This window comes from Moschus berezovskii, chromosome 24 (genome assembly GCF_049115385.1).
Source record: "Moschus berezovskii isolate FMDL1 chromosome 24, NW_MosBer_1.0, whole genome shotgun sequence".
Taxonomy (NCBI): domain Eukaryota; kingdom Metazoa; phylum Chordata; class Mammalia; order Artiodactyla; family Moschidae; genus Moschus; species Moschus berezovskii.
The window spans coordinates 26,820,624-26,832,737 of NC_142483.1; the positions used below are offsets into that span (position 1 = coordinate 26,820,624).

At 38.1% G+C, this 12,114-nt stretch overlaps 1 protein-coding gene across 1 annotated transcript in view; it reads right to left on the bottom strand.

Moving 5' to 3' along the window:
• SUCLG2 (succinate-CoA ligase GDP-forming subunit beta) overlaps window positions 1-12,114 on the bottom strand; it is a 294,314-nt gene that overhangs the window by 213,043 nt on the left and 69,157 nt on the right. Inside the window, exon 2 of the mRNA XM_055414285.2 lies at window positions 11,872-12,013. Coding sequence (XP_055270260.2) covers window positions 11,872-12,013 — 142 coding nt within the window. The remainder of the gene's footprint in view (window positions 1-11,871; window positions 12,014-12,114) is intronic.

Genomic DNA, 12,114 nt, shown 5'->3' on the forward strand with positions numbered 1-12,114 from the left:
CCTATGCAACTGTTTTTAAACTCTGGCTCCCTGTTGCCATCCCTAAGAGTATCAGGGAGGTCCTTCCATCTCCTCTTCATCCTTCATTCAAAAGCTACATGAATTAACATGGCAATACTTAAGGCCATCATATTCCGTTCCATAAAACAGACTTCCTATCAAGGACCACTGAAGTCAAGGAGTCATTCTTAAAGTTAAGTCTAAGAATTCTTAAGTTCTTAAATCATTCTTAAAGTCATTCTTCAAGGTGATCATGTACTTTATTGTTTAGATGAAGACAGTCTGAGAGTGAATGTGATTACTATTAATCATAGTTCTGGAATAACAGATGTACAAAGTCTATCCAAACAAGCCAACAGTGATGGTCATTTATGCTTAAAGACCCTTAAGACAATGGTGAATTCCAGATGACTCTTGAAACCTGTCCTGGTTTACAGGAGCACATATAATCTCTTCTTTATATGAACAGTATCGTGTGGAAAGGTCAGCCCACAACTGTCTCATAAGTAATGTGCCTTCTCTTTTTGAAAAAGAAGACACCACAGGTCAAATGATATCCTCTACCACCACTCCCTGTACACTGAGATGTGGAGCACACCACTGACCATAAACAGCAAAAACCACAGCAATAAGATGACAACATCTGCACTGCTGGTGGGTACACAAATTGGGGCAGCCACTATGAAAAACAGTATGAAAGTCCATCAAACAGTAAACAATAGAACCACTATATGATCCAGCAATTCCATTTTGGGGTATTTATCCACAGAAAATGAAAACACTAACTTGGAAAGATATATGCACTCCTATGTTCAATGCAGTACTATTTACAACAGCTAAGATATGGACACAACCTAACTGTCCATCAGAGGATGAAAAGATAAAGGATATGTGAATACTATTCAGCCATAAAAAAAGAAGGAAATACTGTCATTTAAACAACATGCATGGACCTTGAGGTTCTTACGTTAAGTAGTCAGACAGGAAAAGACAAATACCATATAAGCTCACTTACACATAGAATCTTAAAAAACAAACATACTCAAAAATACAGAGAACAGACTGGTGGTTGCCAGAGGGGGTGAGGTGAATATGGGAGGTGGGGGTGGGGCTTTCTTATTTTTTTCATTTTATAAAGCCAACATGATCCTAATAGCAAAACCAGAGACATATATTACAAAAACAAATAAACGACAGACCAACAGCCCTCAGAAATACAGACACAAAAATTCTAAACAAAATATATTACACAATTCAATAATAAATAAAAGATAATACACCTTAACCAAGCAGGTTCATTCTAAGAATGCAAGTCTGATTCAAACTTCAAAAATCAATCAACATAATTCACTACATTAATAACTCATAAAGAAAAAAACATGAATTAAGACTTCTTCAGTGGCTCAGTGGTAAAGAATCCACCTGCCATGCAGGAGATTTGCAGGAGACACAGGTTCAATCCCTGGCTCAGGAAGATACCCTGGAGGAGGAAATCGTAACTCACTAGTATTCTTGCCTAGAAAATCCTATGGACAAAGGAGTTTAATGGGCTACAGTTTATGGGGCCGCAAAGAGCTGGACATGCTGAACATGCACACAAGCCACAATACATGGATTAATAGGATAATATTATAGGTGATGTTCTACACAGGTGCAGAAAATGCATGACAGTATTTAGTATCAATTAATGATTTAAAAAAAACACTCAGTAAACAAGGAAATGAAGGGAACTTCTGATTGTTGTGAACCCACAAACAGGAAAGAGTAGTAAGGGATTCTGAGTAAGGTTACCTATAAAGATAATATATATTTATATAAAGCTGGTTTTTAGTTTATATAAAGCTGTTTTTTATCTCACACCTGAAGACTCTGGGAACAGTTTGATTTTTGCATATCAAATACTTTTAGCATTATTATTTTTCCCCTGTTATCCACGTCCCATCTGCTGCTTCTTCCTCCATACTGATTTGACTGGTATATTTGCTCAAATAAAAGCTTAACGACAAAAATTATAATACTTGCCCCACACTTAATTTGAGAAAAATAATGTACTCACAAATCCGTTAGCTTGTTCCACGCAGAATGAAAGGGAAAAAAAGATATATAATTGAGGTAGCTTATTTACTCATCTTGTTTGTATCCTAAGGTAGATCAAGAAAAATTTTTTTAAGTGTTTTCAATTCCATTCCTGACCTTTTTGTAAGTAACCTAGAAAACTCAAGTGAAGTCTTAGTACTATTTATGAACAGCTGTTAAACACTGTCAACTCCTGTAAGAACCACTTTGGGGAATAGAGTAGCATCTTGAAAGCATAATGCCTTAGGTAATATTTATTCTGCTGCAATGTAAAGAAAGAATATCTTTCATTTTCTTTCAAAATTATGCAACTTTTGACTTCACATACTTTCATCTCCCTAGAAAATATCAACCAACAGTATACAAGTAATATATTCATTACCAAATCATCTGATGAGCTGTGCAATAAGTACAGGTAAACACTCTGGTGTTACTGTAAAGGCACTGATCATTGTTATTTTTTTATCTGCTGTCAATGCTTTTAATAACTGTTATTATATGCCTTTTATGATGGCTTGAAACATTCACTCAGTTCAGACCAAAAAAACAAAAAGGAAGGAAAAAAGTAAATTGGTGAGTAAATGAGGTATGTGCTATGTTTGTCTTTTTATTTTTTAATCCAAATCATTCCTTAACGCATCTATTATTAGCCTCAATTTTATAGACAAGCAAATTGTGACTTAGGTAATCAAAGTAGACCTGGGATGATGTCTTACTGTACAGTCCATGCTGGTTCTAAGTCAAGAAGCAAAGAAACAAATTTCCCCAAAATTCTAAAAGCTCCAGAAGCCACTACCATGATCACCAAACCCACCTCCTCTTCTTCTTCACACACATTGGGACTATATTTCCCAGCCTCTCCTGCAGTTCACTGTGACCATCTGATGAATTTCAGCCAATAGAATGTGATACAGTCTGTGCAATCTCCACACACAACACTCCAAACTCTTTTTCTCTCATACGTGGCTGGAACAGACACGATCCTCAGGTCGTCTTTGAGAGACATGTGTTGAAGAGGCCAGAGTGAAATGATGAAGGACTCTGAATCTGTGAGTCACCAATTAGAGGCAAACCAGGAACACCATACTGAACCCATATGTGACTAAAAACTCCTTACTATATTCATCTATCAAGAATCGGACAGTTATAAGTCAGCATTCCCTAACATGCAAACACAGAAAAAACAATCTAAGTAAGTCACAATAAGAAACAGTCAATCTAGGGATTACAACTATTACAATAATATTTATGAAAAACATTATTTAATATTTAGGTAATGCTTATGTTATTACGAGGACTTTTAAATGTAGGACACAAAATTATATGCATAGTGTTTTCCTAAAGTTAAAAAGAAATATCCTCTGTTTTAAATATAAAAATATATATTTATATTTATGTAAATTTGTGCACAGAAACTAATGTTGCTGACTGAATGGATGCAGAAGAAAACTGGAGGGAAATAAGTTGATATTAAAGCAGGCTCTCTCTGGGTAATGAAACTATAGGAGGTCTTTGTGCTTTTTCATAGTTTCAAAATCAAAATATTCCTTTGATAATCAGAAGAGATTTACGTTTCAGTTCAGTTGCTAAGTCATGTCGACTCTTTGCAAACCCATGCACTGCAGTATACCAGGCTTCCCTGTCCTTCACTATCTCCCGGAATTTGCTCAAACTCATGTCCATTGAGTCGATGATGCCAGCCAACCATCTAATCCTCTGCTGTCCCCTCCCCCTCCTGCCTTCAATCTTTCCCAGCATCAGGGTCTTTTCCAACAAGTCAGATGTTCCCATCAGGTGGCCAAAGTATTGGAGCTTCAGCATCAGTCCTTCCAATGAATATTCAGGGTTGATTTCTTTCAGGATTGACTGGTTTGATCTCCTTTGATCTTCCCACTGCCGATGAAGGCAGTGATGTCTCTGCTTTTTAATATGCTGTCTAGTTTGTCATAGCTGTTCTTTCAAGTATCAAGTGTCTTTTAATTTCATGGCTGCAGTCTCCACTGCAGTGATTTTGTTTATGTTTACGACTGAAGTGACTTAGCAGCATCAGCAAGGTTTCTTTTAAAAGACCAGTATGTCCAGATAGATGGATAATAAGAAGCTATCTTTTATGCCAACATACCCTAGGCAAAGCTTTTCTACATTTACAACCCCCTACAAAGTACCCTCTGAACATTTGGAATTCATAACATACCCTGGGATGAGTCAAAGACCCCAGGCACAAATTATTCATAGGAAAGACATACAAAATGAGATAATGCACATAACTTCTTTGTTCATTCACAATGAGGTAGCTTTAAAAAACAAATTAATAAGTAACTCCATTAAAAACACATTGAAAAGACTGAATGAAACTGTTGGTCACCGTGGATACACAATCACTGACACACAGGTTCCAGTAATATTTGGAACCAGTTCCCAAAGGAAAGCCTTCCCTTTGGTTTAATTGAGGACATGATATTGCACTTGCAAAATGCTCACCATGATACCAGGAACATGGCAAGAGGCCAAAGGTTAAATTCCACCAATATTATTTTTATTGGTTAAAATGTGAGAAGAATTAATCCTTACCTTATTACACAGACAAAAATCAAGTTGAGGCACTGACTTTCAAAGTTCTGTTCTCATTTGTTTCTCTAAGGAAACTGACAGGAAGCTTCATGTTCACTCCCACAGACCCTGCCTGCCCACCTGTCCTGATCTTACCCTTCACGCGATGGGTCTCCTGCTGCTTTTATTCACTGAACAGCACAAGATAACTAGGAAAAGATATTCTAGCAAAGAGGAATTCGAAGGAGATGACCAGACAAGCCCATTTATATGTACAGTCTCAGGAAAAAGAGAAAAGAACAGTTTATAAAAGTGGTGGATCTCTTTACAAAATATATTCAGTAGGAAATATTACTAAAGATTCCACCTTTTTGAATGGGATAAACATAGTCTTAATAAACATAGTCAGGGACAGTTATTATCAATTCAGATGCTCCTTTAGGGAGCATTTCTAAGTAAACATGGGCAAATGAAAATTTTGTGAGTAACAATAATATTTATTGAACATTCACTATGCCTCAGAATCTACCATAAACACCTTCTGTCTGGATGACTCACCACCGTGATTCCCAGAAAAAAGACACTACTTTAACCTTTAATGGCCTTTTTTTTGCCATCAACCTTGCAATTGCATTCCTGACTGCAGATTCAAAATAATGGACAGTTGATACAGTGGTAAAAAGATTTACTATGGAGCACTCAGTGTTATCCTCACCTGTTGTTATAACAGCATAATGACCACCATCTCAACACAAAGGTTGTTTAAGATCTTCGTGCGAGATCCTCACCACATAATCGGACATGACAAAGCAACAAGGAGGCTTATATGTATTTAATTACCTACAGGACAAACAGTACATGTCAATCTGTAGTCAATGGACAGCAGTTCCCTTTTTATATCAAATACAATCCCTTAATGGTATAAGTAATTCACCAGGCTTTAGCATGTTATTATATAAAAGGAAAAGAATAAGTTATCATATTGACAAACGGAAATACATTGGAGCTGAAAGCAATTCAAAGCTAGCAGAGTTCAATAAGAGCTCCTTATCTCCATTTTAGGATACATGTCATTAGCTCAGAAAAGATTAGTTTCTCCATTCATATTTCAATTTCTTTCCTGGCAAAAAATAAAACTGTGAGTTTGCAAAATACAATCTTCCTGCTTAATCAAATATCAAGAGTCTCATATCAACATGAATGGAATAATTAATAAACTGTGGGGGGGAAGAGCTTCTTTGGTGGCTCAGTGGTAAAGAATTCACCTGCCATTGTAGGAGACATGGGTTCTACCCCTGATCTGGGAAGATCCCACATGCTGCGGAGCAAGTAAGCCCACTCGCCACAACTACTGAGCTCACGCTCTGAAGCCTGTGAGCTGCAACTTCTGAAGCCCATGTGCCCTACTGCCTGTGCTCCGCAACCAGAGAAGCCACCACAATGAGAAGCTCATGCATGGCAACCAGAGAGAAGCCCCCACTTGCTACAACTACAGAAAAATCCCGTGCAGCAATGAAGACCCAGTGTAGCCAAAAACAAAACAAATAAATAAAAGTATTTTTTAAAAAAAAGCAACAACTGTGGAGATTCCAAAAACTAACAAGTGGTGTTCTGAAGTAAGTTTCATCTATTCTTTTATAAACATCTCCTTTAAGACACCTTTAGAGTTATGTGAGAGATGTATGTCTTCATTTTTAAAGTGAACTGAAAGACAACACAGAAATTAGTCATGCACACTGTAGGTATTCTGTAATTATCTGCTGATTGTATACATTAAATGCAATCCATACAGGAGAAATTTGTATAATTAATAAGTCTCCTGAGAAAATTACACGCAAGGGAAACAATTCCTTCCTGAAAGCGTGATTTAAAAAGGTAGCTCATAAAAAATGCTGCAAAATTGAATATTATCCATGTATTAAAAATTTACTTCCCTATGCTGGGACGGATTGGGGGCGGGAGGAGCGGGGACGACAGAGAATGAGATGGCTGGATGGCATCACTGACTCGATGGACATGAGTTTGAGTGAACTCCGGGAGTTAGTGATGGACAGGGAGGCCTGGCGTGCTGTGATTCACGAGGTCGTAAAGAGTCGGACACGACTGAGCGACTGAACTGAAATCAAATTTACTCTCTTAATCAGACACAAGTTCATTTTCTGTGCAAGAAAATGAGGGTCTCACTCAATATCTTATCGTTATTAATTGTTTCAGAAACAAAGGGTTTGTATTACCCATTTGAAACAAATGTTCAAATTAACAAGATTTCCACCACTATACAGCAAAAATTTCTATTTCCCAAATAGATACAACAAAATGAATCATTAAGAAAATATCTGAAGATTACAGAGTTTCTATAAATTGTCTTAGAACCTGCCACATCTAGTTTTAATTCAACCTTCTAATTTTATTAATATGAATTTCCTATCTTAAAAATGCTGACCCATCTATTAAAATCTCCTAAGAACAACATCATCAAGTTAGCAAAGAGCAAATATGTTTGAGGAGGAGATTAAATCTAATCTGCCTGGGTAGAAATTCCATCTTCGTCAATCATTAGCTGTTTTTAACCTTTTCTTACCTGTTTAGTTGCTTTAGCAAAATAACAATGTTGTGCTAAAAGTAGCAGGCTTTGGCAAATGCATGAATATGACAGACATGAGAAGCACTGAAGATGACACAGGGGTATCTCAGCTGGGTAAGTAGGAAGAGCTAAGTGGGAGAAAGGGTTCAGAGCAACCAAGAGATGACAAGCTCCATATGGGCCAGGAAAGGAGGAGACCACCATAAGTGGATGGCAAACAGAAAACCAGCAGTGGGAGTTTAAACACAAAGAGATTTGTGAGCTGATCCACACAGAGATTACAATGGAAATCACAGACATGGCTAATATCAATATTTGTCTTCAAAATATTAATATTTTACAAAATGCCATTTTATTTCAAAACATATCCAAATATCAATAAAGCAGAAAGGTAAGCAAATACATTTCAGTCACTTACAAACTTTGCAAACTATAATATGAACTCTGTGAACATACAATCAACAATATACTCATTATCACAGGTCTCTAATTTGTCTGTGACCTTACCTCATGACAGTAGTGAACCGTTTAGAATTACATGCCTCTGCTGTCACCTATGATGGCAACAGTAATACCTTATAGGGCGCTTACTGCATGTTAAACACATAATTTTTCCCCATTAAAATGCTATAATTATAAGGCAGAGGTCCCATTTTCAGGACAATCAGGAACATATATGTGTGATCCAGCTTTAACTTCAAATTTATTTGGTGAATCTCTCAATTGTGCTGTTGATGCTTATCAATTTACACTGATAAGAACATAAGCACTATGGAATTGTGCCAGATTCTTCTTGTTTTGCTCTCTCCAAACTATCTCAGTGATGTGCATGCTTCCTTTCATATTCACTAGTAACTTCTTTCATTTTTATCAACTAGACTTGCTACCACCTCCTCCTCCAATACTATAAATTACTGTTCTGATCAAAAGTATCTATTAAACAACAAAAATGAGAGCTCTTCCTTCCAGCAAAACTACTCACTAAGAGGATGATTACTTATTCGTGAAGCAAATGAGGTGTTCTGTTAGTTCTCTAAATTCCCTTTTAGCTCTAAGCAGATCACAGGGAGGCCTTCCTGTGGCCACCTCATCTAAGGATTATTGGGGGTATGCACTGGCCAAGGCACACATACAGCCACATCATTCTCAGTTCAGTTTCATTTTCTTTAAAAACCACTCTTCAAGTACCACAATGTCTCTTTTAAAAGGTGATATTCATTTTGGAATTTTAGTTTTCTTTTATTTAAGCTTGCTTCACTGTTCATTTCTTTCCCTCCCTTAGCATGTGAAATCACCTTGTTAATTCCTCCAGAGCAAAAATTTTGTCTGACAGTATACAAGCCCCAACCACAAAGTGGTAGCTAAATAAATGCTTACAAAATAAATCCATGACTAAGAAGCCAATGAGTTAACTCCACATCTCTATGAAAATCTGAAAGATAAGTCCTCTTAACTGTGCTCCACTTAAAGGGGTGGGAGGTAATCAGCTGGCTTCCCGAATTCCCCTTAAGAAAGATTCTTCGACCTGGACTATGAGTGAGTCAGCACACTTGAGGAAATAATGGGGGAAATGAAGAGCAAAGACCAACCTGAACTTTACATTTCTTGCTCTCATTACCCAATCCCCAAACCACAGGAGTATAAAACAAAAATGACCCTTTCATGTAAAGATGTTGCAATCCTAACTTTACTGAGTCTCATACCACAGTTCACTGAGGTACTCTCATCCAGGTGTAGGTCTAATGTTTTTCCACCATAAAAACCAATTTTGATAGTTCTTGAAAATAAAACCAATTTTCGTTTCTTAAAATATAAACTGCTCTCACTTTCTACATTTAGCATCTGAAAAGTACAAATCCATTCCTTTCTAGAATGCAACTTCAAAGGAGAAAAGGGGCTCGCTCATCCTCCACAGCTGCATCCACTGTGCCTAAAACATGTGGGTGACAATAAATATTTGCTGAAAGAAAGAATACATATATATTTCAATAGACATAATAAAGGAGCTGCATTTAAGCACCTGGGGGAACTCTGAAAGGGAGGTAAAACAACAAGTACCAGCTGAAGTACCTCACTGCTTACTCTTAAAAGAGCAAAGAAAATTGAAATAAAGAGCCTGCCTCTGTTTTGTACTCTCAAACTCTGCTACAGCTGCCTGGGCAATGCCAGTGAGCAGATGCTCTAGTCTTTATTCTTCAATGGGAAACACTGCTCTCCAAGGTTGCAAGCAAAGAATGCGCAGACACATCTTTCTAGTGTCCAGATTTGTACTGTCCAACAGGGAAGCCACAACATGTGTCTTTCAAGCACCTGAAATGTGGTCAATGTGAAAGGAGATGTCCTGGAGATATAACATATAAATCATATTTGTGAGCATTAGCAACATCTATTTCTGCTTCATTAACTATGTCAAAGCCTTCGACTGTGTGGATCACAATAAAATGTGGAAAATTCTGAAAGAGATGGGAATACCAGACCCTGACCTGCCTCTTGAGAAACCCGTATGCAGGTCAGGAAGCAACAGTTAGAACTGGACATGGAACAACAGACTGCTTCCAAATAGGAAAAGGAGTATGTCAAGGCTGTATATTGTCACCCTGCTTATTTAACTTATATGTAGAGCACATCAAGAGAAACACTGGGCTAGAGGAAGCACAAGCTGATATCAAGATTTCCAGGAGAAATATCAATAACCTCAGATATGCAGTTGACACCACCCTTATGGCAGAAAGTGAAGAGGAACTAAAGAACCTCTTGATGAAAGTGAAAGAGGAGAGTGAAAAAAGGCTTAAAGCTCAACATTCAGAAAACTAAAATCATGGCATCCAGTCCCATCACTTCACGGGAAATAGATGGGGAAACAATAGACACAGTATCTGACTTTATTTTGGGGGGCTCCAAAATCACTGCAGATGGTGACTACAGCCATGAAATTAAAAGACGCTTGCTCCTTGGAAGGAAAGTTATGACCAACCTAGACAGCATATAAAAAGCAAAGACATTACTCTGTCAACAACGGTCTGTCTAGTCAAGGCTATGGTTTTGCCAGTGGTCATGTATGGATGTGAGAGTTGGACTATAAAGAAGGCTGAGCGCTAAGGAATTGCTGCTTTTGAACTGTGGTGTTGGAGAAGACTTTTGAGGGTCCCATGGACTGCAAGGAGATCCAACCAGTCTATCCTAAAGGAGATCAGTCCTGGGTGTTCATTGGAAGGACTGATATTGATGCTGAAACTCCAATATTTTGGCCACCTCATGCGAAGAGCTGACTCATCTGAAAAGACCCTGATGCTGGGAAAGATTGAGGGCAGGAGGAGAAGGGGACAACAGAGGATGAGATGGCTTGATGGCATCATCAACTCAGTGGACATGGGTTTGGGTGGACTCCGGGAGTTGGTGATGGACAGGGAGGCCTGGCGTGCTGTACTTCATGGCGTCGCAAAGAGTCAGATACAATTGAGCAACTGAACTGAACTGAGCACAAGAAAAGAATATAAAATAACCCCTTGAAAACTGTTTTATATTAATTACATTTTGAAATGACAGTATTTTCTATTTACTGGGGTAAACAAAATATATCATTAAAATTTGTTTCACCTATTTATTTTTACCTTTACTAAGATGAGGTAGAAAAAGTAACAATATTTGTGTGGCTCACATTTCTAATGCACGGTGCTCATGGCACCAAAGGAATGTTCACTGAAAAACAGCAAAGTCTGAGTCCTCACTTCTCAATCCATAACTAGGGAAACAAACTAGATTTTCTACCATGTACCAGTGTACAGTCTCCCTTATTGTTGTTGTTTCGCTGGTAAGTCGTGTTCTACTTTTGTGCAACCCCACGGGCTGTAGCCTGCCAGGCTCCTCTGTCCATGGGATTTCCCAGTCAAGAATACTGGAATGAACTGCCATTTCCTACTCCAGGGCATCTTCCCAATCCACAGACCAAACCTGGAGAGAACTGCCATTTCCTACTCCAGGGCATCTTCCCAATCCAGGAACCAAACCCACTTCTCCTGTGTCTCCTGCACTGGCAGGTGGATTCTTTATCACTCAGACACCAGGGAAGCTCCATGCAGTCTCCCTTAAAGGCTCTAAATAGCTTTGGGAGGTAAATATATTAGCATTGATTTATAGACTAACAAAATGTGGCACAGAAAAGAAAAAATACTTACACAAAGTTATAGAGCTGATAAATCAAAAGGCAAAACACTGAACCAAAGTCAACAGGATTTCGAAAAGTACATTCTTCCCTTTCTCTCCTCCAGTCACTGAGAGGGAACCTTCCCCATGTTCTCAGAGGCTTAATGAAGAATTCCAACTGTCTTTCCTGACTTGCCCTGCAATAGGCTTCTCTTTGACACTTTATACCCTTCAACCAATTTTCTCACAGCCACTAAACCACAGATAAGGGAACTAGGTGAAATGGTGGCTGAGAAACATGGGAAAATTACTACTGAGTGGTACCACATATGCTTCCGTCTCATGTAAAAGAATAAAGCTTTCTTAATTGGGCATTTTGCCCTTACAACTCAAAGTTCTCCACTGTACCTGTCACTGTTACTATACCCTGCAAGTGAGAAATTTAACTAGTGGGAAACCACTACCTGTGAATTCACTAATTTGGCCAAGCATATTTCACCCATTATGAATTAGCTTACTTAGTCTCTTAGCAGCCTCGAGAGCTTCACTGGCAGTGTCTGCAACAAAGAATCTTTGAACTTTCACTCCGTTGTCAGACATTAATTTCTTACTCTGGTATTCCTGCAGGTTCAGCCATCTTCTGGAGGTTAATTGAACCACCTAGAGAAATTGGGGAAGAGAGATAAGAAGACTTAAAACAGAAAGAAAAGTAACAGTCAACCCATTAGGGCCAGTCTTATAGGAACCCTCAAACATCAATT